Below are 27332 nucleotides of genomic sequence, written 5' to 3' on the forward strand. Positions count from 1 at the left end.
GGTGCTTTACCTGCCTGTTATCAACATGATTAAAAAAAAAAAAATTTATTTAATTTTTTAAATTCATACAACTATTCCCTTTTATGATCAAGTGATGTCTGTTTTGCTCTTAAATATTCCCAAAAAAACAGTCGTTCATTCTTCATACGGGAACAATTACATGATCGATACTATAACCATAATGTATAACAAGAAAATAAGAGCTATTACAAATTTGCATTTAATACGTTTCATTTTTGCCGATTAGTTGGCTGTAAATTCAAAACTAGGTGGAGATGCTGCTGACGCAATGTTGTCTGATCTGTCCTGTCCTGAATTCTGAATAGATTGAGGTAGGCTACCCATGTGATATCAAACATAACTTTCGATTATGTTACATTGCAATGTAATCGGTCACGTTTCAGTGACATTTTTCATTTAGCATAATATTGCTTCCATGTTTAAAATCCCTGAATAAAAAGGTAAATACTATAAAAATGTAATGTTTCCGTCATAGGGCGGCGTTTTAAATTTGACCATATGTCAATGTATCACAGGCTATTAATCAAGTTTCCTAAGTAAAGGATTTGGATGTATAAGGCTACCTAATAAAACTGTACGCTGTTGTGTTTTTTAAAACATTTAACTTAGGCAAACTGTCTCAAGATTACTTATTTATTCTGCTTGAAGCGCATGTCATTTTAAAATAATGGATTAATTTGTAATAATGTTTTCTTGACACTATATTTTTAGCCTTTGAAAATCTGAATAGCTTGTAACTATGACGAACTGTATATCTCAGTTATTTGGCAACATGTTACACTGTTTGCGTTTTCTGTGTTAAGAAATGTAATTTGATCCCAAATGTATAGAGTTTCTTGTTTGACGAGTGAAACGCCCATTTCACGCTTCATTACAGAGGGCCCAGTGCTCACTTCTGTGTCCGCCAGTTCAGAACTTTTTTATTGTATGCTACCCATCAATGCAATTAAAGTACTTTCTTATAGCCTGCCAGTGGAGTTGCATGGAGGCTTTGGGTGATGTTCTTGTTAAATCATTTCGAATGTTTTGCTCGGCAATATCTGGGCTGTTCACTGTTTATGTGGTAACCGAGCACCAGGTTTTCTCCAAAGTAAAAGTCGGCATTGCATTTAAACGTAGGCTAATAAACCTTAATGATGGCGTTTGATACGTATACTACATGTTATTAAAAGGTGTTTTAAATGTAATTTGGCCTAGATCTTTGTTTTAGTACCTTGCGAAAAAAATTATAAGTAGACTCATGCAGGTTTGAAAGGTCACAATCTCCTCAAAAGTCTGAATGTTTTGCATCGCGAGACTAAGTGTATGTGACACAGACATGGTTCAACTGCTTTCAGGAATCGCTCGAAAAAATACTTTTTGAAAGGAAAATAAACATGAGACAGCAATAAATATGACAGGAAGATGCGTTCGCCACACACAGCATGCGCTTCGCGGCACTTTTCCAGGCAATAAGGCGAAAAGGCCTTCCTGAATTTTGAAATTCAGTCTCAGTGGCTATGATTGTATATATAGCCTTGAAAAAGCGAATGCATCAATGAAAACAGGAAATAATTTGCATTGAACAAATACTAATCGTTTTCCCTCTGAAGGACCAGTGTCAAGTTTAGGAAACTCGTGAAGGGTCAGTTTCTTATAATAAATCAGACGCGGCTGTTATTTAATGTGATGATCAGCATATCACACTGAGAAGATCTCGGTGGTTGTTATCGATAGGGACATCATTTTCGGATAGTTTGAAGTTACACGCCCGGTTTAGTGCGCATGCGTAGCGAGGTGGCACCCTGTTTTTAGGGGCAGGTGAGATGATCCTGCGCAGGTAAAAGCAGATATTGTCTTTGTGATCGGAGGATCAATGCGATTACACCGTGCATGAGTCGCCATATAGAGTAAGAAGACAAAAGAATGTCAATAATGGGGAAAATGGGGGATTGGCAGGTATGTATTTATGTTTAAATTAAGGCATGTGTATATATGTATGCAGGTGTTGCAAGTGTCAGGTAAACCCACGGATACTTAAACATGAAAACAAACAAGACCATCCTCATCAACTTTTCATTGACAGTAATGTGCACCACTGGTAATTTAAGTAGTCTCCCTGAGATCGTGTAAAATTTGTATGGAGCATTTCTGGGAATGTATTAGTACATAAAAGCATATAAATGTTTGAATTTTGTCTTAAGATCCGGATAAATATATGGAACTTATGAAGTGGTAGTATATTAAAGATGGAACGATATAATCGTTATTCTGGATAAAATCACCAGAATATGTTTAAGTAATGGACAGGTGAAAGTTTAGGAAGTATAAAATAGCATACACGAATTTAATCAATTATTTATGTTTCACATATCATACAATTAGGGCTATAATGCAAACAGATGATTTTTGCAAAGAGTGTGAAAGATCACTTTAGTTCCGTGAAAGTGGTTACTGAAACTTCACTGTTGACTTGTTTCGGTTTTAAATTGTTCTTATACTGATTTCATATTTTAGAACGAGGCCCATATGGGGTTTGTAGAAATCTTCAGTTTATTTTTGTTGTTTGCCTGCGATGGTAGATACGCCACGTCCCACGTGTGCGTGTAATAAAAAGAGAAAGACATTATATCAGGAAAGTGTTGTCTTTTTAATAGGCCTAAGTGTCGTCACTTTATATTAGAGTTATTTCATTACATTTCACCAAAACAAAATATTGCATTAACAAGTCGGGTTTGTTTTTGCCATAAAAGTAATAGATAACGTGTTTGCATAGCCTACCTGTTTAGTCAATAACCTTTCATGAGTTGGTGACATGGCCGGAATACATTCATAAGCAGCTTCAAATTGCTTCGTTGAATTTTAATGATCAGGGTATTTCTATTCACCCAGAGTATGGTTGCATATAGCGCCCTAGTGTTCCCTAATGAGTCGTGTGGATTATCATGTAGGCTATATTTCACTGATAAAATTGACAGATCCGTGTGAACCTATTCGTAAATAGGAAAACAGTCGCTCAAATGTGTGGTTTATTTTTAGTTTTCAGTGAAACGTGTATCATGTATTATGTCACATGGGAGGAAGAGAGACCCACTGAATAACTGCAACCTGTGTGACATAATCATATGAGTGGGCTAGTTTCTCCTGACAACCTCCTTTGAAAGTTACCCCACCAAAAATGGAGATTAAGGAAGGCCAACGCCTAGTAGTCGTTTGCCCGCTTTTTACGATCGACAAACTCGGGGCGCTGGCTAGTTCCAGGGGCCAGGCCTGGCTCACCTTTTGCGGCGTGCCATTGAAATGAAAACAGCCCATTTTGTTGTGTTAATTATTTTAATTTGAAAACGGAGGACTCTGTTCTCGGCAATAGTCCTGTGCCCACACTTTGAATGGCGAACTTTTGCATAACAGTATTGGACCCTCCTGTCTCAATGGGACTAAAACAACTGTTTATTCTGTTGTCATTTAAAGATAATCAGATAGGCTCTTCAATGGAAACCACAAAACAAATATTTTCTGCTGAAAATAGAGACAGAAGGAGGGAGATACAGTTCAACATATTTATTATTTGTGTGACAGTTTTATTTTTAATACAGCCCTAATTTAAGAATTAAGGAATAAATAGGCTACTGTATATCATTATTTTCAAAATAACTCGCACGAATTTGTTTATCAAAATGCGATGTCTAGGCTATAGCCTACATTGTCCATGCATTCGGCAATTGCAAATAATCGGCTATTTTTATAAATTGTTGTTTATTTGATTATGTGATTTTGTAATAGACGCGTCCGCCAATGCTTATGACTTTGGAATGTAACTGGTAAAACACAAATAAAGTCTTGCCATGTAGAGAGGACGCTCTATAGGCTACGCGGATTACTTTATCTGTGTCTGGTCGTACTGAAAACACCGAATTCAGTCTGCTTTTTCGCTGACGAGAGAATGAACGTTATTATAGAAAGGAAGGCTACACAGCAGGAGATTTTACTTTCACCATTAGAGGGAGATCGCAGAGCACAGACTGAATTACCAGCAGTTTTCCAGCGATAAAGCCGTACTCTGTAAATAAGAGAGTATCTACTCCCAGTGCTCACTCAAAATGCTTTGGAAATTAATTGATAATATCAAGCATGAAGACAGCGAGGTAAGAGACCGCTGAGAAGGTGTACCATATTATTGTTGGCCAAAATATGTTTGGATTTTACTATAAATTGTAAAATTTATTTGATAGACCAAATGTACAAAATATAGGTACAAAGAAAGCTGAATATCAAAATATTCCGTTTTAACAAAATATACCCTATAGCCTACTCATAATAGACTAATAATTCTTACAGAAAAGTGCAGTAGGCCCAATAATAGAACATGAGGTTTTGTCTACAGTTGTGGAAGCGTGTTTGTGTAGGCTATAAGCTACGTTAAGGCAAATAAACCAATTCTGTTAAAAAGTTTCACCCTTGCCAAGTTGTTATTCACTGTAAATGCTGGCAGTATTACGATTCGGAGACAGGCAATTTAGGACATGTTTGTTGTCGCGCTGAAAGATGTATGCCTAGTCCAGCCAACAGTGTTAACATTAGGCTAATTCAAGGGAGGTGCCGTGGAAACAATAAATAGGTATATTTGCTTGTGTGTGTCGTTATCGTCTGTCCGCGTAATTGCAGAGTAGCCTAGGCTACACACTGTGCTGTGGTCGCTCTGTCTCTTCGTCTTTTATATTTTGGAGTTGACTGGAGTTGTACAGCCAGTAAAACTGGTTACGCCTGCGTCTGGGGGCAGGAACACTAGGAGTTGGAAGAAACAAATGTTAGACTGTTTCACTTATACTCTTGTTCGACTCTGGCACGTTCTTTTTCAAGAGGAATAGCATACACCATGGTCCTTATTAAGAAAATAATTTAGAATTATTTTTATTCCACATTTGAACGCAAATGGGTCGGCAAGGAAGTTTTACGGCTGAAAGTGGAAGCTGCTAAGAGACTTTGGATAGGCCAGTTTTAAGCCTTAGGCAATAATCTAAACTTCGTTCACGTATTCAGAAGGCCGAGTTGTCATGGATCATGTCAGAGAAACTCGAAGAAGTACAGATCTGAAAACATCAGATGAGCTAAAAAACAAGACGACACTGCGGGCAAGCAGCCGATCTCCGGGCAGTCATACTTTGCCAGTCGAGATGTCATTGGCCTTCACTGGATTTTCAGACGAACCAGAGGTGCCCATTGTTTTCCTCGTTCTTCCTCTTACTGTTCTGTCCTTCCATGCGATCGGTCTTTCACATTCGTTTGGCCCCGAGTCTTTTAAAATGTCCCCCCCTTCTTTCTGATTCGTCAGACACAAAAGAATGTCCCCTTTTTGTATCCCCCACTCTCTCCCTCACTCCCTCTCTCCGTGTCTCTCCCTCTCTGATTAGATGCACTGATTCTTCTTGCAATGGACGTCATTTAGTAAAGAGCTGCCTTCAGTTGCTTCTTCGCTTCACACTTGATTTTCGACCTTTGTTCCTTTATGAAATGTTCTTGTGATATAGTTAGGAATATCGGCTTTTAGGAGTCAAAGGAAAGAAGACAGACTCTGCTATCATGCAGATACACAACGTCAGATCTGGATGGCAGAAGACGGATATACGAAAGTTTTAATAATAATCTGCAGCATTTTGCAATCAAATGAAGTGCATCAGGAATTGTAACCGAATGCTGATGGATTACCGTGTTTCGGTGACTCATATATGAATATTGATGTTGCGCTTTTGTGCTGGGTTTTATTCGGTCTAATTTGTTTTTCGTCGTTTCATCAAGGTTTTAATTTTTAATGATTTTTTAACCTCGGCTTGTTCGATTCACTACCCAAATGTTAGTGCACAGTTTTTCTGCTATGGTGAGTTAAAGTGGACTAAAATTGCTAAACTTCGTTAAACATTTCGACTCTGCTGGCATATTTTATTACTTGCTTGGCTATGTACCCAGTCTGTCATTATTTGGCAATACAATTGGAATTGCAACGAATTTGATAGCCACATTTACGAGTGGGCGTAAGGCAATCCCGGTCTGTTTTTGAATCGTATGAAACGAAATATTTATTTCTGTTTAATTTCGCCTATTATCTGGGTTTTCTTCTTGTTTTATTTCTTGTATTAGCATTGGATTCATCTGTCAGTCTCATTTGTGTTTATGATTACAAATACTGACATTTGTCTCTGCTATGTTTATGTTTCAATGCAGTTGTTTTTCTGTTTTTGAGACAATTAAATTATACGGAAAATACGTCAAACAGTATGCAGACAGTTTCCACAACACAATTTTAACCTGGTAAAATGTTGACTCGTGGAAATGTATACGTATTCATCATTCATATATATTTTTTCTATTCTCTTTTTAAGGATCGTCATGACGGTAGTAATGGGACTGCCAGGATATCTCAGCTGGGATCCGTGGGTCAGTCTCCGTACTCCAGCGCGCCCCCACTCTCGCATACTCCCAACTCTGACTTCCAGCCTCCATATTTTCCGCCACCTTACCAGCCCATCTATGCTCAGTCACAGGACCCTTACTCGCACGACCCCTATTCCCTAAACTCTCTACACACACAGCCACAAACACAGCACCCAGGATGGCCGGGCCAAAGGCAGAGTCAGGAGAGCAGTCTTCTGCATCAGCATCGCGGCTTGCCCCAGCTGTGCAGGGACTACCGGAGAGACGTTCTCCTGCAGTCCGCACACGGCTTAGATCCTGGACTAGCAGATTCTATCTCTATCCATGGAATACCTCATTCTTTGGAAGAAATGCAGGTAAGAATGATTGTTATGATGATGATTACAATAATAATAACTATAATACTACTACAGCTTGTTATGATGATGATGATTGTTGTTGTTGTTATTATTATTATTATTATTATTATTATTATATTAGGATTTTGTAGCTAATAGTGGATGGGAGATTTTGATAAAATTATATTAGGCCTATATTAATAATAACAATAATACAGTTATGCTAAATTTGTGCCATGCCATGTACGATATAGTGACCGACAATGACATAAAAACTACAGAATAATTATTTTAGGACAGGCGGTTTGTTAAAATTTACGATCCGTGCTATTGAACACCATGGGTCTGTATTTATGACGGTAAAATAAGGTCAACAATTATGACTTACGATACTTTTAGGATTTAGCATGTACAATCAGGATATTCATGTAGCCTACATGGAAAGTTAGTCTCCCAATTTCCTCAACTGCTCTGGATTTACATTTTTATTCAGGAATTTCATTATGAACGTTACTTCTTCCTGCAAACGTCTCTGATATTGTAGACGTTTATTTACGCTTTTGTATGAGCGAAGAACAGAAACATCAGCAATGTAAATTGAGAGAAGAAGGATGTAGGCTACAATAAACAATTGTTTCTCGTCAACTCAGCAAGTAAATGAAAAATACATTTAAATTATAGGGATTTTTTAAATCAGAAAATTCTATGGTTTAACATGCGATTTATACACAGGTATTGTCATTATCAGCTGGCTTTAAGTAATGTAACTATTAATTACTGTAACTATTAAATTCATTGTTATTGTATCAAGCATACATATGCATCTTTCTTTATCCAAATAGTTATTGGTCCAATTTAGCCTATAAACACATCGATATACATGGCTGTCAGTTTCATTTAAAAATCCCCATGTAGTTCTGACAGAGTAAAGTACAGGCTTTATGACTTACAAATAACAGTACATAAAATGACTGTAATTTTTTTCTGGGATTGTAAAGTTATTTGTTGTGCATTGACTTTTCAGCACGTTGAAGATCAAGCTAACATCATCCAAGACCAAACTGTAATTAAGAAGGGTAAGCAATTTGCTTCAAAATACCGCGCATGTTACCACAGGCTTCTGCAAAGTCTGGAGCCGTATAGACGCCGATGGGCTACGGTGAATGCGGGCTAGGCTGTAAGAAAAAAATATTGACTGTGAATGAAACGCGAGACAAATGCAATTGTCACCCAGTTACATAATATTTTATGCTCCTCTGTAAAAATGAATTGACATGAGTACACGTATACAATGTATATCGCCACTTGCTAAATGCAATCGGTTGGGAAGAGGCGCAGCAAAATTACGCAGAAAGACATGTGTGGAAATAGACTTTCATTGTCTGGTCTTGCTGTGTCCGCAACGGTTTCAGTACATTTCCGTCTAAAACAACTGTTATTTGTGTGTGAATCCATACCTGTCACCTGTGACAGTTTACTTATTGAAAGGGCCCATCTATGTGCAGTTTTACTGAGACTAACCTATTTACTTTCATTTTATTAGATTTTTGCTCTGTAGGTTTAGCTTGTCGTCTTCAGTCATGGGTTGAGTGAATTACACGAATAGGCTTGATTCGTGTGAATTCGTGTGTTTGTATGTGAATTCAGTTTTTCATTCAACCCACGATGGGCCTATTCCAGGATTATTTTACATCGTATCGTTCTGCACGTGCAGCCTTTGTCATGTCAAATTATACGAACAGGGGGATATATCTTGAGACTTGCTCTCCGCGTGGTAATTGGCTTTTATATTAGTAATCTCAAGAGTTCGTTTAACTAGCATTGTGTCTATTAGCCTCCCTTGAGCTATTAATGTCGCAAGTGATATATCCAATGGGTCCAGTCCGTTTAATCTCCGGTAGAAACCCCTCACCAATACAAAGTAGTTTAAGCGCGAAGTATTTTAGTGTCCAAGTCTTACATTTTTAGTCCGTACAAGAGTAGATTTGGACACTGTTTTTTGTTTGCTGGTTTTGTTTTATTGTTTTTATTGTATTGTTAGAACACTGTCATTCTTGTGAATTGTGCGTACAATATTTCTATTTTTAGATTTGCTGTGACGGGATCTGGGTAGAGCATTAGGCCAGTTGTAGATTTAAATAATTGTAAATCTAGTGGAATGGGAATCGGTTTGTGAGAACTGCTGGCTCTTCCTTTAGTTTCCACCACTGTTGTCCTTTTTTATTTAATCAACAAAGTTTACACAACAATGATTGCCTGTGAATGAAGGCTGTATTGTAAATGAACCGTTCATTTTGTTTTAGGTCCTGTGTCTTTATCCAAGAACAACAGCAACAGCATCTCCACAATCCCTATGAGTAAGGACGGTCTCTTTGGAGGCGTGATAAACCCAAATGAAGTGTTCTGTTCTGTTCCGGGCCGCTTGTCTCTGCTTAGCTCCACATCAAAGTACAAGGTCACAGTCTCAGAGGTTCAGAGACGCCTCTCGCCCCCCGAGTGTCTCAATGCCTCGCTGCTGGGAGGCGTTTTGAGGAGGTAAGATTTTGATATTCTTTTGATTACTGTAAGCATATCTGCGTATCTGTGTCTATGCCAGTTGGAAAAATAATCTCAGCCATTTATGTCACTATAATTATATTTAGACCATACATAAGCCACCCAATAATGGGACCCACGTCCACTTAAGACAACAGCGCCTCACTGACTGTAATAACTATAAACAGTTTCATTCGAGTTTTAAAGACATTTTTGTACATACCTTGAATGTACAGGCCTGCCACACATCCATGTCCAACCTGATATCATGTTTCTATACATTTTTAATATGTCTCTATGCTGTGGGTAACTCTATGCTGTAGATCTAAGCTTTTACAGTTTTCTGCAGTTGTCCACTGTATTCCAGACATAAAATGTATATAAATGAGTAAAATAAATAACACCCAAGTTTTGATATCAATAATGTATCTTACTGAAGATTACACTACCAAACATGCTGAAGATTATATTCAAATCATGCTGGCTCTAAATAACTTTTTTTCTATAAGTTTCACACAGCTGTGATGTTGAATATTACATCCCACATATTAGAAATAAAGTTGCTCAATTTGCTTGCAGTCCAATTATTCACTTACGTTTAAATGTATTTTAATGTATTTGGTTGAATGTTTATTCCTCTGACACATGAAAATTCAATTAACATTTTTACAATGTTTCTTTTTTTTTGTTTCAGGGCAAAATCTAAGAATGGAGGGCGGTCCTTAAGAGAAAAACTGGACAAAATTGGATTAAACCTCCCAGCTGGAAGACGCAAGGCTGCGAATGTCACGTTGTTAACATCACTTGTAGAGGGTAAGAAATTCTGGGAATAATATAAATGCAATGGCCTGTGATTTGGTGTTTTCATTTCAGAACTAGCCCAAAACTAACACGAGACAGAATATGGATCCATCCATGTAATTTGCATTGCATTTTACCATTCAGCTAGCAGTATTTTCATATTCATGTTAGCAGTATAATGTATAACATTAGACAGCTCCCAGTTCATTATATATGATCTGCAACCTAATGCATGGAGCTGATTTCGGAGTTCTTAAGGGTGGTTTCAGTTAGCTTGACCAAAAATATGAGATTTTATGCTTGTTGAAAATAAAGTGTTTCTGGCTCTTGACCAGTTTTTCTTAGAATTCTATTATTATTATTATTATTATTATTATTATTATTATTATTATTATTATTATTATTATTATTATTATTATTATTATTATTATTAAAGGGCTTACAGAAAGATTAGAATAAATTCATTGTACTCGCAGATTTAGTACGGCTGTTCTCTGGTGCGTGTTTTGGTGAAATCCGGGATGCGTCATTGGTTCCTGTTAATCATTATAACAGAGGACCTGAAGGCCATATTCATTTTCGCTTCATTATGGTTTAGCCTGCTAGCATCTTAATAGGTTGAAGAATTATCCGATTGGTTAGTGAGCTGGGAGTTGAGAGCATTACAGGATAGTTATGCAGTAAAGGGATAGCTTGATCCTGGAATATTGTTTATGATCGCTTAATTTTTATGGAAATGAGCGTACTGGGTTGTCGCTTTGATGCGCTTAATTGGCACATGCGTCCTTCCGGGCTTGAAGCTCACTGCAGGAAGCCCCGAAGTAAAAACTCGGCTGGTTCAGGAAATTAAAAGCAAAGACTCAGCCAAAATAACAGACAGGCCTCAACCGAGTTAGCCTTATGGTTGAAAACATGCAACATTAAGCTTTTTTAGACGCCGTTAAGATGCTTTTCTACAACGTGGACTGTTTCAATAGCCTAACACTGTGTTTACATCACGTTAAGTAACTGATACCCTAACATTAGGTGTTTATTGACTAACAGTCTACTAATACTTTAACACATTTTACAATGAGAAATCCTGACCTTAAAATATTTTATTTATTTTATTCATACTTTATTCGTTCATCTATTCACTTATATTTGCATGTAGGCTATTGCAAGTGCTAATTAAAAAATGTGGTTAGTGGAAGTATCAGTTGCTCAGAAATTGATGTCATAAATTGGACTAACACATAACACGCTCTTCTCTTTGTCTCTTAGGCGAAGCCGTTCATCTTGCCCGAGATTTTGGTTACGTGTGTGAGACAGAGTTCCCAGCCAAGGCAATTGCGGAATACATGAACCGTCAGCATTCCGACCCAAATGAACAAGTCCAGAGAAAAAACATGTTATTGGCAACGAAGTAAGTTCCTATAGGCCTACGCTTTTATCGCATTATTTAATTCAGAAATGTATTATATAGAACGGTAACATAATAATAATAATAATAATAATAATAATAATAATAATAATAATCGTGATCACGATGGGGCTTACTCTTCATGTTCTTCATTTAAGTCTCCGCAAATGCCACGTGGTTATTATAATTTTGCCTTCGATCAATGAATCAATTAAAGTATTATACGTATTTTGATGAGAAGTGTCCACAGTCAGGTTTTCCACAAGCAGTCTTCGGGTTGTGTTTTTAGAATTATACACGATAACACCTTCAGGGTGAAATCAGCTCTGCTAAAATACATTTTGGTCCCTACTGTTTCGTATAAACTATGTTACAGTTGCATTAACACACAACGAACACACAAATTTGACTGTGTCTGAAGAGTTACACTATTTTTTAATTAATTTAATTAATGTTTAATTAATTTAATCATATCTGTATGATTACTACCTCACAAACTCGATTGTAACGTAGGCCTATATACACAGGCAGTGGTGCACTTATTATTTTGTGCAGATAATTGTTTGAATTATGATGTCTGGTATTAATTTGACCAGATGTTTGCTATATTCTATATGGGATAATATAAATTGCAATTATACTTGATACGGCTGTCAACCACGTGATGCATTTCTAAGAATACTCGGGCGTATTTAATGACTTATTTTAATGCAAGCAGTTTGACCACAAAATAGGTCCTTCATCTAAAAGACACTTTTTCATTGTGTGACAGTGCGATTGAGTTTTTCTGGGATTGTTTAAAAACACCTCACAAATGTTTTATCTTGCTATTTTTTCAGACAAATCTGCAAAGAATTCACAGACCTGCTTTCCCAGGACCGTACGCCCTTGGGGAATTCTCGACAACAGCCCATTCTAGAACCAGGGATTCAAAGTTGTTTGAGCCACTTTAGTCTAATTTCTCACGGATTCGGGACCCCAGCCATGTGCGCAGCCATAACGGCCTTGCAGAACTATCTGACCGAGGCTATGAAAGCTATGGACAAAATGTACCTCAATAATAACAGTCACAACGACAGCGGCACTAAGAGTGGGGAGAAAGACGAGAAGCACAGAAAGTGATGAAATATAGGCGATATATTTGCCAGTCCTCTTGTGATTTTACAAGTCTTTTTACATCACATTCATTTCAACTTTGGAATCATGGGAAGTAAGGTATTTTTCACCCTAGAATCAAATGGGAAAAACAAAGGAACCAGACGGAGAGAAAAGGCCTTCCAACAGACCACTCGGGAGACTTTATGTACCACCTCCTTCTTGAGCTGCAACAAACTGACGCTCTGCCGCCCTTCTGTATCTCCAGTTATGATTGTAGCTATAAAAGAAGATGAAAGAGGATGCATTTCTATCAGTATTGTGAATAATAAACTTGAAAAACTGAATCCACTCAGTTCCATGTCATGACTTCATAGTAGACTTCCACGCCTAAGGTAAAACGACCAACTTGAACTTTTTGAATTTCAACAGGATTTTCGGTGACGGAAAAGTATATATATATATATATATATATATATATATACTAGTAGTCTATTTATGCCTAATTTAATGGGAATTGTAAATATAGTGCCCCCCCATCCCCCCTCGCTGTCCTTCCTGTTTTAATGAGTTTGTATAATCGATGTGGTTTTATTATTCATAAGCGTTTTGGGTGCTACTCTGCTCTGGGATGTTTTCAGTTAGTTAGCATATTGTGGGGACATGGACAGAAGTGAGCAATTTTGATGAAAAAATACCCCTCCGTGTTGTAGGTCCTGTGATCCGCTTCCTCATTTCCCTTAAACTGGCAAACTGGCAAAGAACAGGACCCCAAGGATGAATGAGACTGTTTTGTGTTTTTGTTCGGCCTTGAGTTCATACAAGCCTTTAAGTGTTTATGTATCAACGAAAAGATATACTTTTAACCCCATGTTCTTCCCCGGAAGGACAGTCACAGCAATAAATTTGTATTGTATTTTGGAAATGTTTTTTTTTTCTTGTTTGAAGGAGTTTAAAATAGTATTTACTATCTTGAATGTGCGGTTTCTAAACTGGAAGATGGGACGTTTAAACTATGAGAGTTGACAAATCATATATCTCTTTTGTTTTGTTTTAATTCACCTACATTTGAATTACATTTTTTACAGTTCTGTGGACGATAAGCCATAGGTAAAATTTCAGTTTTTGATGGTTATTCGCAATCAGGATTGAAACGGCAACTGAATTTAGTATTCAGTTGCTTTCGGAACCAACGGAACCTATTAAATGAAACCCCACTCCCAACTAGGACTACAAAGAGAGACTATATTACCTGTTAAGTTTTATCAGTGCACATCCTAGTAAAAATTGTGAATTCACTTATTTGACCCTTTAAAACAAATGTGAATTTAATGGCCTGTGAATCTTAGGCATTATTTGGTAAATGCTCTGTGCTCCTGTTCCACTTCGATCACCCGACCAAGGCTTCCATAATGGAATGCCTTGATATGTTTATGTTATTTATTTAATTGAAATGATATATGCACTATTTCTCCGAAATATTTCAAATCCAGCAAGCTTATCGTATCTCTTTTTCTTAGTTTTTTGTCTTCTGATCACAACTGGGGTGTTACCCGAGCAAATTTCACATTTGAATTCAATAGTGTCATTGGTGAGCAGAATTAAAATACAACCGTAACATTAAGTAACAAATCACAATTTAATCGTGACCGTGGCATGCACTCCAACAAATCTCCGCTAAGGTCGACTATAGTCTGAATATTAGAATGTTCAACACTTCGGTCTCTGGCGAAAGATCGTTTCCATGTGAAATTTGGGCCTTTGAAAATTGTGCAAAAACAATCAGCGCAACCGTCATGTCACTCTATTTTCAGTGTTCTTAAAAAGGTGAACAAAGCATCTGTTACACGTGTCTGGTGCAAGTGTCATAGCAGGTGAAGCGAAGAATTGTTTCATTCCCCCCCCCCCCTCTTTCTCTATGTGTGTGTGTGTGTGTGTGTGTTTGTAACCCCAGGGACATTGGTATTCCATGGGCTCGCGGCTGCTCCTTATCAGGGCCAGATTCAGTATAACCAAAATTTTGCTTTGTGCTTGTCAGTGTATTACAATTTAAAGCACATGTTCGGTTTCTCAATTTAAGAACACACGTTAAAAAATTAAAAAAAAATCTGCGAACGCCAAACTGAAACTACTGCAAGAAATGTAATAAAATTAATTAATGACAACTTTTTTTTCGTTCTGCAAAATTCTTCAAAATAACAATAAGATAAGGATGTCTCTAGGCTTCAATCTTTTTGAAAGAACAATCGCCTTGAACGGTTTTCACGTTGGATGTGCTGTAGGACTGGTTTCATTTGCTTCTATTTCTTTTTAAAAATGTATTTATTTATTTATTTATTTTCTAAACGTAATATTATGTTTATACAGCCATTGGAATAACAAGTACGGAATCATGGAGATCTTTTAAAAGAATTGAATCCAGTATTTCCCTAAATTAATATTAATTGATGGTCTATAGCGCATAGTCCTTGCTTAACTTTTTCCACAATAGAATTTGTAACACGAGAGTGTAGTTATCTTTTACTGGTGGAAATTCCATTAATAATGTTCTACAGCTGAAATAATATTTGAAAAAAGAAAAAGGTCTGACATTTGAGCAGCGACTTGAAGTACGTAGATATATTTGGCTGATCCACCCCTTAACCCCCTTGTTTGAGATAAAAATCAATTACATCTGATTTCACTTCCATTCACAAGGGCGTATTTCCCTTCCGTTTCCCCTAAAGCAATATTTAGTGTTTGGTAGGTCTGCTGAATAATTTGTAGATTGAGTGGATCTTTTTTCGATTAATCATCTGTTTGTTTATAGAATGATATATACTTGACTTAAGATAAACATTAAATAACCATCTGGATATGGACGTTTTCTACAAGGAATAAAATAAATAAGAATTAAATAACTATCCTTGTTCTGACCAATGACGACGATAACTACAGCAACAACAACAACAGCAGCAGCAACAGAAACAACAACAACAACAACAACAACAATAATAATAACAATAATAATAATAATAATAATAATAATAATAATAATAATAATAATAATAATAATAATAATAAAAACCACATGTAGGCTATTTGAATCTCACAATGGGACCAATGATTGTTTTGTGAGACAATAAACCCACGAAATGTTTAACTAGAATCCTGCCTTAATGTGAGTTATGTATCTCAAGGCCTATGTAAAATAAATTTTCCCTGGAATGATTTTAAAGTAGCCTACATGCATACAGTTTTTGATATTCATAGCTTAAACTGTAATACACTCTTGTGACAGTTGTCTTTTAAACCTGAACCGTCTGGGAAAATGTAGAAATTTTCGTTTCAGCATTTTCTGGAATAGTCCTATTCGCGAACAATAGGTCCACTGATATGCCATCTTTACACATGAAATGTAGGCAATGTGAAATGCAGCCCCAAGCAGCTTATGAGGCTTGGCGTTGCCTCTCACACCATTGAGAACAGTAGCAGATTTTTAGTTTGTGTCAAAAAGAGTTTGCAGAGCAAATCAGCAGTCTACTGTTCTCACCATTTTTTTCTCACAATTTGTTCTCACCAGCTGTGTATGTTCAATAAGCCTATATCACACGAGTTTCTCACAAACTTCAAAATATATTGCTGTTTGAATTTTCCGTGAAAATTGTATGGTTTTTTATATCTTTTGTACTATAATTATTGATAAAAATATTTAAAATAATCAAGTAATTAAGTCTTTCTCACCTGTATTTTGGAATGTTATTCTTTAATTACAAATGCAACACAGAATTTACTGTAAAGCAAAAAACGATTAGCTTATGCAGCGACATTCTTTGATATGCTTTGTTATTAAACTGGGTTGTCGGTAAATACGTTAGGCTACACGTTGTAAAATCACATTATTGTATCATTTAAACACATTATTGTGTCATTTAAATACTCCTCCTCTACGAGTTGCCCACCCTTAAACATAGCACATCAGTGGAACCAATAAATGCTAGTCCTGACGGTTGCGTGATGCCCTAACTGAAGTTTTCAGCGATGCGGAAAAGTGACTAATTACACACGACCCCGACTTCAGACTTTTTATCCCTCTCGCTGACCCCATCCCCTATGACAGGAGCCCACATTCTGGGAAGAGTCCTATTATATCATTCAATCATGTATAATTACCCTAAGCTTCCAGCAAACGTCACTGGGGGAAGGGGGGTCTAATCTATATTAGAAATGAATTAATACCAATTTACCAAACCACCATTCCGACATCATCTTTTGCTTAATTTTTTTAACCTTATCACAATAATGAAATGCTGTTTATTATTTAGTAAAAATAGACTTAAACTTAGAGTGTTTCATGGCAGTAACAAGGTTTTCAGTGTTGCTTCAGGCAGGGAATCCAGGGGTCTTTCATCACATCTAGGAGCGTTATACACCCCATGTAGACAGCAAAAGTCTCTTCTTCTTCTTCTTCTTCTTCTTCTTCACATATTATTATTATTATTATTATTATTATTATTATTATTATTATTAATAATAATAAGAATAATAATAAATTATTATTATTATTATTATTATTATTAATAATAATAATAATAATAATAATAATAATAGGAAGTATTATTAATATTACTATGCTGTTGTTGTATCACACGATTTTATATTTACCAGAGGGGTAAATCAAAAGCATCATACTTTGGCCTTCATTTTCAAATACGAATTCAGCGCTGTATTAGCCTGCATTTTAGCTTACTTAAGCTGCTCATTTTTTTAAGCTGCTGATCTAAGGTACCAAAATTCTGATAGGAAATTGTAGGCTTAAAATGTAGGCAATTTGTGAAAATCTAATTAAAGGAGACTGCTGCTTGCTTCCATAGAATCTTACCCCGAATCAACGTCTGAGTATTAAAGTAATATGCACTAGCATATCCAATTCATACGTTCATAACATTTCCAAGTTTTATTAGAATAAGACCGATCGTGCCTTTTAATATGAAACCGAAGCAAATCCATCCTGTTGTGTTCTTTTGTATAATTGGGCTAGGCAATAGCTTGAAACTCACCTAAGTAATTCAAAATTAATTATTGGTATCGTAGAATCCCCAGTATCACCTGCAAATGTTAGAACCAGGCGCCGGGTGGGGGGAGGGAGGGGGTTAAGTGCAGTCTATAAACTACCTCTTCCCCTCAGGCCATCATCAAAAGCACAGAGGAAAAACACATTGTTAATGTTTTTTTTCTCTTTCGTTTAATATAGCTAGTTCATAGTTCTGGGTTCAGTCTCTTGTTCTCCCCATGCATTCTCTAAAGCCAGCCAGGGAGTGTTGCCCTGGGCTAAACATATGCTTCTTTCCATTGCACTAATCCAAATTCAGCATGCAGCAGTAATTGTTCGAATGACCATGGCTTCTTAGAGCTTTGTCCCTCACTAGCTCCCGTCAACCAAGCACAAGCTATTTCAATCAAATGCATTTGCGAGCGGTCGCTTTATTTTCTCAAAGCCTATGCCTTACAAATTACGTGAATAACAGTGACTTCACGCCCCATAAACACCAATGTACTTTATTTACAGATGGAGGGCAGCAGGGACAGGAATTTGATTTGGGAGTAAAAGTAAAGGCTCTGATTCAGTCTTAAATGTATGCCTTCTGACGTCATCATATCTCCTACTTTTACAAGTAGCCCTACATCAACCAAATCGTGTGATAGCCTAATTGATAATTGACTTTCCTCTCAAATCGAAAAATAGCTCCCAAAAACTACGCATTTTATTTCACCAGGTTTGTGAACTCAGAACTCTTTTGTTCTTTTGTGCAGTTAATTTCAAACATTAATTTAAATGTCCTGCATATCTAACCTGTATCCCATTATATCAATTAGGAGATCGGCCGTGTGAAGAACTTGAATACCAACTGGTGATGAAGATTAAAAAAGTTCTGATGGGCCTACCACCGAAACAAAAATAGAAAATATTAATTAGGCTACTTTAACATTAAAATGCTATTTTAACCATTTAAACGAATGTAACATGTAAACACCTTTATAATAGGTCATAGATGTCTACCCTGTATATGTAAATAAACCTTACACAATTATTTGCAAAACATTTTATGACGAGTCTCAATTCCAAGACCCTCAATTTTCAACATGGCTATAGCCGTTTAATACTCAATTTAACCGCATCACACTTTTCGTTAAACTTTTTGACAAATCAAACTATTCCAAAGTAATAAATAAATAAATAAATAATAGAAACTATAAACTGTAAGAAAAAGGAATGCGCTAATCTAACAAAATAACACGTGCGCATAGCCAAAATTTTGATACATCTGTCTGCAAAATCTATGTTCCTGTATAGCTTAACCTTATAAAATCAACTACGAACGATGGCTTCAACTGGCAAAAATTAACCATGAGAAATCGTCGGAAAGAATGAAAGAAAAAACAAACAGACGAAGACACCGGTATCTGGTTGAATTAATGTAGGTTATGATTTCACTCCAATAAAGACACCATATTCATTCTGCAGATATCTGTTCCATCACAAAAGGGTCACGCGACAGCTGCTGACAAGGTTATGCCGTTTGGTACCCGAGCTCGTGCCTAGAGGCAAGCAATAGCTCGAGGCAACGCCAGTGCCTCACTGCCTCTGCGTGATAAAGGACTTTGAGAGAGAGAGAGAGAGGCTAGTTTCATTGTTCATTTTAACAAGATAACTTCTGATTCAAGATGCTTATCCAATATCTTACTGGTTTTTAAAGAAAGGCAGTAAAGTAAAGCAACAGTACTGCCTAGAAGTTTGCCAATAAATACATAAATAAATAAAAAATAACAAAGTAGACTGGAAAGAACGAAGTATTAGGAAGTTCTGGTCCAGTAGTTAATTTAACAAAATATTGATAACAGATCTTTCATTTCCACCAAAAATAAAATATTTAGTGTATGCACATGCAGTTTAAGCAGCAAATATTTATTTTCAAATATGAAAGCACTTGATAGGTGAGGATTACTCAAATAATAATTAAAAAAAACAGGACATACCTCCTGATTTGCAACTTTACTTACTTTCATGTTTTTGGCCTACTCTTAACAATTGAAAGGTTTAACATACTTAACAAATTGCCCCAAAGTGCTTAACATTTCTCTGGTGTACTTGTCTGTTTTCCACAGAAAAAGTTATGCTTAAGCTATTTCTGCATTATAACATCTTATAAAATCTGACTCTCGCCTCACTAAAATAAAGTCCAATTTATTTTGGGGGGAAATTAAGAGAAATCATTTAATAGCATTTTTCCATATCATGCCTTCAATACACCTGAACACACAAGAGCGACACCTCTGGTCAGTTCTGTGGCTGCAGTTTGCTTGCACCTGCTGTGCATGATGGGCAATCCTCCTCTGAAATGTTTCATTCCAGCTCAGCACATATTACGGACTACAAAGAGAAAATTAAGCTGCAGCTGAAAGTACCTCAGAGGACAGGAGACTGCAATCTCAAAAAGGGGCTGCTACAATGGGTAGGTCTTCACATACGAACCTGAGCATGAGTGAATGTTTGGCAAGCAGACACAGTGTCTCCACAACCAAGATTAAGAAACATTAAAGTAAAATAACATTTCAACCCAAAGTGGTAGGACTGAACCAGAGCATGGCGTTTATCAGAAAAGGGCAAACTGGGCACATTGCCCTTGGGTTGCCCATGTGTCACACACTCCGACTAGTCATTAGGTTCATCAGTGTGTACAGTTTCTGTTCTGTACAGATCAATCTATCTATTTCACCCATTCGCATGCCTGTATCAGGCAGTCATATGGTTTCTAATAAGATGCCATTATAACAACAGGGGTTTCTGTGGAGTGGACGTACATGGTTTATTACACATATTGCACTGTATACCCATTTTACTGAAGTGATTCAGGATAAGTGCCATGGTATAAAAGCAATGCTGTTTGTACCTGCAATCCTCTGGCCAAAAACTCTTACACTTGACTACTACACTAGATTTGATTACATGAATTAGAAAGGACAGTGCTATATGAAAATCAGCAGATAATATGTTCATCTTCATTAGCCTCTGTAAAGTTTAGTCCCTGTCACCAGTGTAACCCGATGTCTGGATAATGCGTGACTTAACCCAGTGTTAATTTTTGGGGAATTCATGCTTTGCATGTTTACAGGGCGGTGTTTGCATAGCTTTACATGTACTGTTGGAAGCAGACAAGTGAGCCTGAAAAGATACATTTGAAAAGCATCTAAAATGATCTGCTAATATTATTCAATAAGAAACTCACCTATAAAAAGGTGTCAGCAACTTGTGCTGTAAAGAAATAAATCATGAAACTCTTAAAATCACTCTGAGTTGGAATAAAGAGAAATTATTGAGGAGTTAAGTGACCAAAACTTTGTTTATCTTATTGGTGGCAGGATAGTGTGTTCCTGGGCAGTAAAATATAAGAGATACATTGGCAGAAATGCTGGAAATAATTACCAGTGGTTCATTCATGTCATCTCTGTGATGTAGAGTAAAAAAAAAAACTAATATGAATCAGCTATGGATAGCAGCATTTTCATTATTTATTAATTCGTTTTTATAGCATTGTATTCCTTGAAAATAAATTATCTCATTTATGACAAATGATAATTATCATCCAGAATAATGACTGATACAAAATGGCCAATCAAAGTAACTACCCGAAACAAAGAGAGATTTATTAATGGGCTGACGCAATACATCCATACAGATGCATGATTGTATTTCCGAATGAGGTTGAATCTGCTGACCCAGAACCCCTTTCACTGTAAACAGTAACTGGCAAAAATGTTTACTCACATTCATTTGTATAGCACATGCTCTGTTCTTTGTCTAAGTGGATTTTCCTTCTCACAACTACAGATGGACAGCAGACCCCTTCCCCCATCCCCCACATAGTCATTCTTTCCTCACACTCTTTCCCTCTTTCTTCTCCCTGGTTTCTAGAATACTGAGCAGGTATTTGGAAAAGGTGCTCCAGGGCACAGGGTTGTGGGAGAAGGGGGGAGAGGAGATTATCTGGTCTCCTCATCAGTTGCTCAGCCCACCATCTTTATGCCTTGGGGCTTTGGGCGGGGTGGGGTAAAGGGGTGGGAGTCCTGTGTACCTCCCTCTTTATCACCCTAATCTAAAGGCCACTGGTCGGGCACACTACATTTTTCCTATGCTGGATCCTGGTGTGGGGCATTGGTGGTCCATCTCTTCCTGCACTCACTTCTCTATCACTCATATTGAGCACATAAACATGACGAGACCTCAAATGAGTTCTGTGCCCATGTCCTATCTATAGGGTCCAGCCTTCCTGTACTCTGTGGCCCAAACAAGGTCCACACATCTCTCCACCCACCTATTTATTAGAGGCGGGGCACTGCAAGGCCCAAGATACTTGGCTATAAAGATCTTTGCTCATGCTTTGGTTTACCTGGGGAACATCCAGGTACCCCTCAGTGTGTTTGGGTCAGTAGTCCTGTCCTCTCTGCCCCCTGGTCAAAATGGACAGCCGTTGTTTTCAAAAGAACAATCAATAAAGTCTGCTCTAAATACAGACTGTTTTAAATGCTATGCTGCTTTCATGACTCAATCTATTCTTCATTAACATAACACAGTTTGTTGTGTATGATTGATTCTCTATGAGGTAATCTACAAATTTGAGTGCTGTGAAAAATCAACTTTTTGAAAGGGTGCTTTTTACAATAGAATAAACATCAAGCTTCAAAGACCACACGAGCAGTTTGTAATTCAAAGCAGAGAGTATTTGAATGTGTGGGCTTTTATGCAGAACAACAGTTATTCAGATGAGAAACAAAGTGTGTTTTGCATGGGTTCTCTTTCTAGAATTATATGACCTGTATATTTAATTAATGGCTTTGCAAATAAGGACAACCGGGAACTGATATGCCACTACAAACTCCATAATGACGCTTTAAGTACTCTCACAAAAACTTGGACAACAAAAATGTGAACCTGCAGCTTGTTGACAGGACAATGGACTGAGCAATTTATGGCCGATCAGTAACGGCTGTTACTTTCAGCCTTTTGAAACAGATGTTTCACAGATCAGCTGTCACCAATCCACTGTGCGCCACATTTTACACATTTTTAACTATTTACACTTCATTCAAAATGGACCATTGCTTCTATTAAAATGTGTTCTAACATTGCAATAAAAATGGACATCATTTCCAAAGAGATTAGTTTTTTCTATAGGGTGTTGGTGGCATATTGGGTCAGTAGGGGACCTGCCATCTGAAATATCCCTACCTGCTTTTCTATCCAAAGCTGTTCTGCATGGAAAACAAGTGACCTGTTCGTCATATAAATTGATGCCCTTCTTTGGAGTTTCCCAAAACTCCTCAAAAGCCAGTAATCATCTATTCCACCTTTACTGTATGGAGTTATACAGGCTTCAGCCCAAGACCCATATTCATTCTAACGGCAATGTGCATCCATCTTAATACTGACCACCTTAATACTGTATAAATATTATTGTCAATAATTTACACATTGGAAAAAGCAGGTCTTTGTTGTTGATGGTCTGCAGATCTGTGGCTGGTCCTGCTAGGCTGAACAGCTGCACACTACTCTGTGCTTTCCTAAAAGGCCTTTGCAAGTAAGAGCCATGTCAGCACAGTCAAATGCAGTGGTTGCCTCACAGGCTGGGGAAACACACCACAGGGACTTGGGAAGAACATCAGGGGAGTTCAGTGCATTTGACTGAAAGCACAGGAGACATATTCCTTCTATTCCTTATATTCTTTTCAAATGGCCTTTTAAAAAAGAAAGAAAAGAAAGCAATATTATACAGCCCCAGAAAAGCACAACAGATTGTTCTGGAATAATACAACACTAACTGCACACACTGTTCTTTGCATTCTCTTCTGCATTAAAACACAATGCCACAGTATAACTCAGTAGGCTATAACTATAATGTAGCTCAGTGTGACCGCAAGGCGCTTTGTGAGCATCATATTTTTTGTTTTCTTGCAGTTTCTTTTTATCGTTTCCTGTTACAATCATATTTTACAGATTCATTTGTTCGCCCAAATCAACAATGCTGTAAACATGGTAAAGAAAGGCATTATTACATTTAAATTTAGAAATGTATATTTTAGACAAGCCCTGGAACTGAAGGATACTGTGAAACTGCAGTGATCATGCCCTAGTTGTGGCTCAGTGCTGATCAGCCAGAGGTCACTGATCAATGATGTATGCTGACTCTGTGAGGTCACTGTTGGGGGTGGGGTCTGCACTGTGTGCTGGCTCTGAGTGGTCACTGTAGGGGGCGGGGCGGAGTGTGCAGTGATGTGTCCTGACTCTGTGAGGTCACTGTGGGAGGCGGGGACTGTAGTGATGTGTGCAGGCTCTGTGAGGTCACTGTGGGGGGTGGGGTCTGCACTGTGCGCTGGCTCTGAGCGGTCACTGTAGGGGGTGGAGTGTGCAGTGATGTGTTCTGACTCTGTGATGTCACTGTGGGAGGCGGGGACTGCAGTGATGTGTGCAGGCTCTGTAAGGTCACTGTGGGAGGCGGGGACTGCAGTGATGTGTGCTGGCTCTGCGAGGTCACTGTGGGAGACGGGGACTGCAGTGACATGTGCTGGCTCTGCGAGGTCACTGTGGGAGGCGGGGCCTGCAGTGATGTATGCCTTCACAGGCTCGGCCATGCATAGCTCCCTCCACTGGAAACAGCCCAGCTTTTCCTTTTTCCAGCTGCAGAGACTCTGGAGAAAAGATGAGAAGGTTTGCGCTGCTATTTTGGTAGCCATCCGAAGTGCACTTTCTGCCACTGTTCTGTATGGGTACAATTTGTTGGTGGATGACATAGCCCAGTGCAATAGTAGTCTGTCAAAACAAAGAGCTGTTGTCTGCTGATAAAGTTCACCATAGTTTAATTTTTAATGCACTGCAGTTTGACATAATAGTGCCTCAGACTGAATGTGCTCATCCGTTGTTGTGCAGTACAATATAAATATAAAGACAGCTCATGGCTGGACTGGCATATTGGCAGTGTGTTGATAAGTTTATTGAGTTTCTATAAATTAAATATGTATGTTTCATGTTATTTACATGGAGCTAGATACGACTATAGGACATGACAGGTTAGTGAAAATGCTAACAATAATTTGCCTCGAAAAGCCTATATGAGCCTAGCTAGCTAGATAAAGCACTATGGTGTAGGATATGACATGTTACTGTTAATTTGCATTGTTAATTTACCTGGTTGGATACAGCATTATGGGACATGACACACTGGAGAAAATGCTAACATTAATTTACCCACAAGGCCTTGAGGCTAACTAGCTAGATACAGCAGATATGACAGCAATGACCATTAATGTTATTGATTGAGGTCATGACTGTGACCAGTATTGTAGTAATTTTTTGGAGATGAATATAAAAAATCTAACCATGCAAAAACAAACCATTATGAATTTCTTTTCCCTATGAAACATTTGACAGGCAAATTGCCCAAGATGCAAAAAGTAATCCCAAACATTTCTTTCAGTACTGTAGTAGGAAAAGGAAAGTGAAGAAGGATATCAGGTGCACCAAGAATAAAGAAGGAGCATTACTTTATAAGAATAAAGATATTGCTGATGCCTTAAATAACTATTAACTATGTTGAGAGTTTTACTAGAGAAGAGGTTACTAATAGACTGGAAGGCATATTCATACTCAGAAAGTCTTAGCAGATATTGAAATAGAGGATAAAGAAGTACTGGATAAACTGCAACTATAGACAAATAAGGCAGCATGCCCTGATGGCATATATCCAAGGGTACTTAAAGAGTTAGGAGATATCATCTTTAAACCATTGGAAGATATTTTAGGCAGTCTTTAGAAACTGCAGAAATACCAGAGGACAAGAAGCTAGGTAATTTAATACCAATATATAAGAAAGGGAACCGTAAGGACCTAGTAAACTACAGGCATGTCAGTTTAACTTGCATCACAAGTAAAATACTAGAATCTATCATTAGAGACAAGTTAGAAGTGTTTTTTGAAAATAACAACATCCTAAAGGATAGCCAGCATGGTTTTTGCGAGTGAAGGTGGAGTTTGCGTGTTATCGTGTTTGCATGGGTTTCCTCCCACCTGCAGTTGGGCTGATTGGAGACTCTAAATCAGCCAGGATAAGCAAGTGTAGACATTGGATGGATGGATAATGATAATAAACTGTATACATCAAATATTGTTTATACATAATTTATGCATTTTTTGTTGGCAAAAGCAATGACAAGCAAACAGACAAACGCCAGCCTCTGCTGAAGGTGAGGGCCATGGGGGTGCCAGGTGGGGGGAGAGGGTGGGCCCTTTTGGCCCCCTACCTTTTTGTGAGAGATTCTGTGGTTCAGTGGCAACGTAGCCACCGCCATGTGACTACATTAAAGAAAATACAGAACAATGGAAACCAGATACAATCTCACTGTTTCAAGCATTGTGGCCACAAAACCCATGGGAGTTCTACAGTATTTTGTCAGTCATGAAGGTGCATTTACTGTGGAATGCCCCCTCCTCTGTAATTACTTACACATCCCATCCAACCAGATCTACCGGTGATCTTCAGTGAATGTGGAGACACAGTGGACACCAATAGCATTAGAATGCTGGCTGCATAGAACCTGGTGGACAGGTCTAGTGTGTTAGTGTCCGTTGGATAAAACTTTATCTAAGATTCAGTGATCTGTTTGCCACGTCTATGTGTATAGAAACAAGTACTGTTACTGATCTGGCTGCTGGAGTTTTTTTTGTTGAAAAGAAAAATCATTATCGAGGGCTCAGAGGGTTTATAAAAACCTATCATCTTTTCATGAGCACAAAGAAATTTGGTCATAAGACATCAGTGAATAGTAACCTGGTGACAATTTGATATTTAAAATAGGACATTGGTTGAATGCATTTCGTACTTTCTAGCCCACGCTAACGGATGCTCGTGTTTCACATTGATGGGGTGGGTTGTTGGTCTTGCATGTTGAACTATAATTGTATAGTCAACACAGGCAGCACAATGGTGATGAGATAGCAGCTCAATGCTGATGAGAAAGCAGGAATAGCCACACGCATGTAATGACCCTGTGAAGGAGGGACGGTCGCATGCTGCTGTCTGTGCAGTTCCAGAAACAGGGCGAGAAGACAAAGGGTAGAACAGCCCCAGGCCTCCGAGCCGCAACTCAGACCACTTCCCCTCCTGAAGGGCCTACATGAGTTACTTATAAACACTAACTGAGGCGCAAGAGTGCCATCTGTTCCCCAACCCCAGCTTTTCCATGCGATTATTCAAAACTTACAAATCGAGGGAAATGCAAACCATCCAACATGCATCCCTCCCTCGCTGTGGTCACAATTATGTTACAATAACAGGAGAGCCATAATGTTTTAGTCAATAAGCAGTGTTCTTTTAATATGATTTCTTTATTGTTAAAATTAACATGACTTAAAATCTTGCAATAAGCAAGATGGTTGCCCTCACGGTATGGGGTGATGAAGAATTATGCATGATGACCTAATTAAACCAAATTTGGTTAAGACTGCAGGAAAGCGCTGCTTAATGTGATTCATCTTGCATTCAAAAATCCTCCAAGCAGCAATACGTCTGCCCACTGGAGCACTGGGAACTCAACAACTATTTGATTCACTTGGTAAGGATCTGAAAATATGAACAGTTTTTGCTTAGAAAAATTAAAATAAATCCAAGCCTAGCCCAAGGCTAAGGCCTTGTGTCAAGTTA

At 37.8% G+C, this 27332-nt stretch overlaps 1 protein-coding gene across 3 annotated transcripts; it reads left to right on the forward strand.

The window, feature by feature from the left end:
* The first annotated feature begins 1871 nt into the window (after positions 1–1871).
* On the forward strand, positions 1872–13525 carry LOC118233016 (transcription factor AP-2-alpha-like). 3 transcript variants are annotated; one of them, XM_035428315.1, is made up of 7 exons: positions 1872–1959; positions 6378–6785; positions 7792–7843; positions 9071–9302; positions 9997–10115; positions 11367–11508; positions 12345–13525. In XM_035428315.1, the coding sequence occupies exons 1-7, from the start codon at positions 1927–1929 to the stop codon at positions 12625–12627; spliced, it is 1269 nt and encodes a 422-aa protein (XP_035284206.1). In that variant the 5' UTR covers positions 1872–1926; the 3' UTR covers positions 12628–13525. The 3 variants fall into 3 exon arrangements, with proteins under 3 accessions (XP_035284206.1, XP_035284205.1, XP_035284207.1); XM_035428314.1 differs by lacking the exon at positions 1872–1959 and adding an exon at positions 4777–5213; XM_035428316.1 differs by lacking the exon at positions 1872–1959 and adding an exon at positions 5308–5875.
* The last annotated feature ends 13807 nt before the right edge of the window (positions 13526–27332 follow it).

The sequence above is a fragment of the Anguilla anguilla genome, chromosome 8, assembly GCF_013347855.1.
Source record: "Anguilla anguilla isolate fAngAng1 chromosome 8, fAngAng1.pri, whole genome shotgun sequence".
Lineage (NCBI taxonomy): Eukaryota > Metazoa > Chordata > Actinopteri > Anguilliformes > Anguillidae > Anguilla > Anguilla anguilla.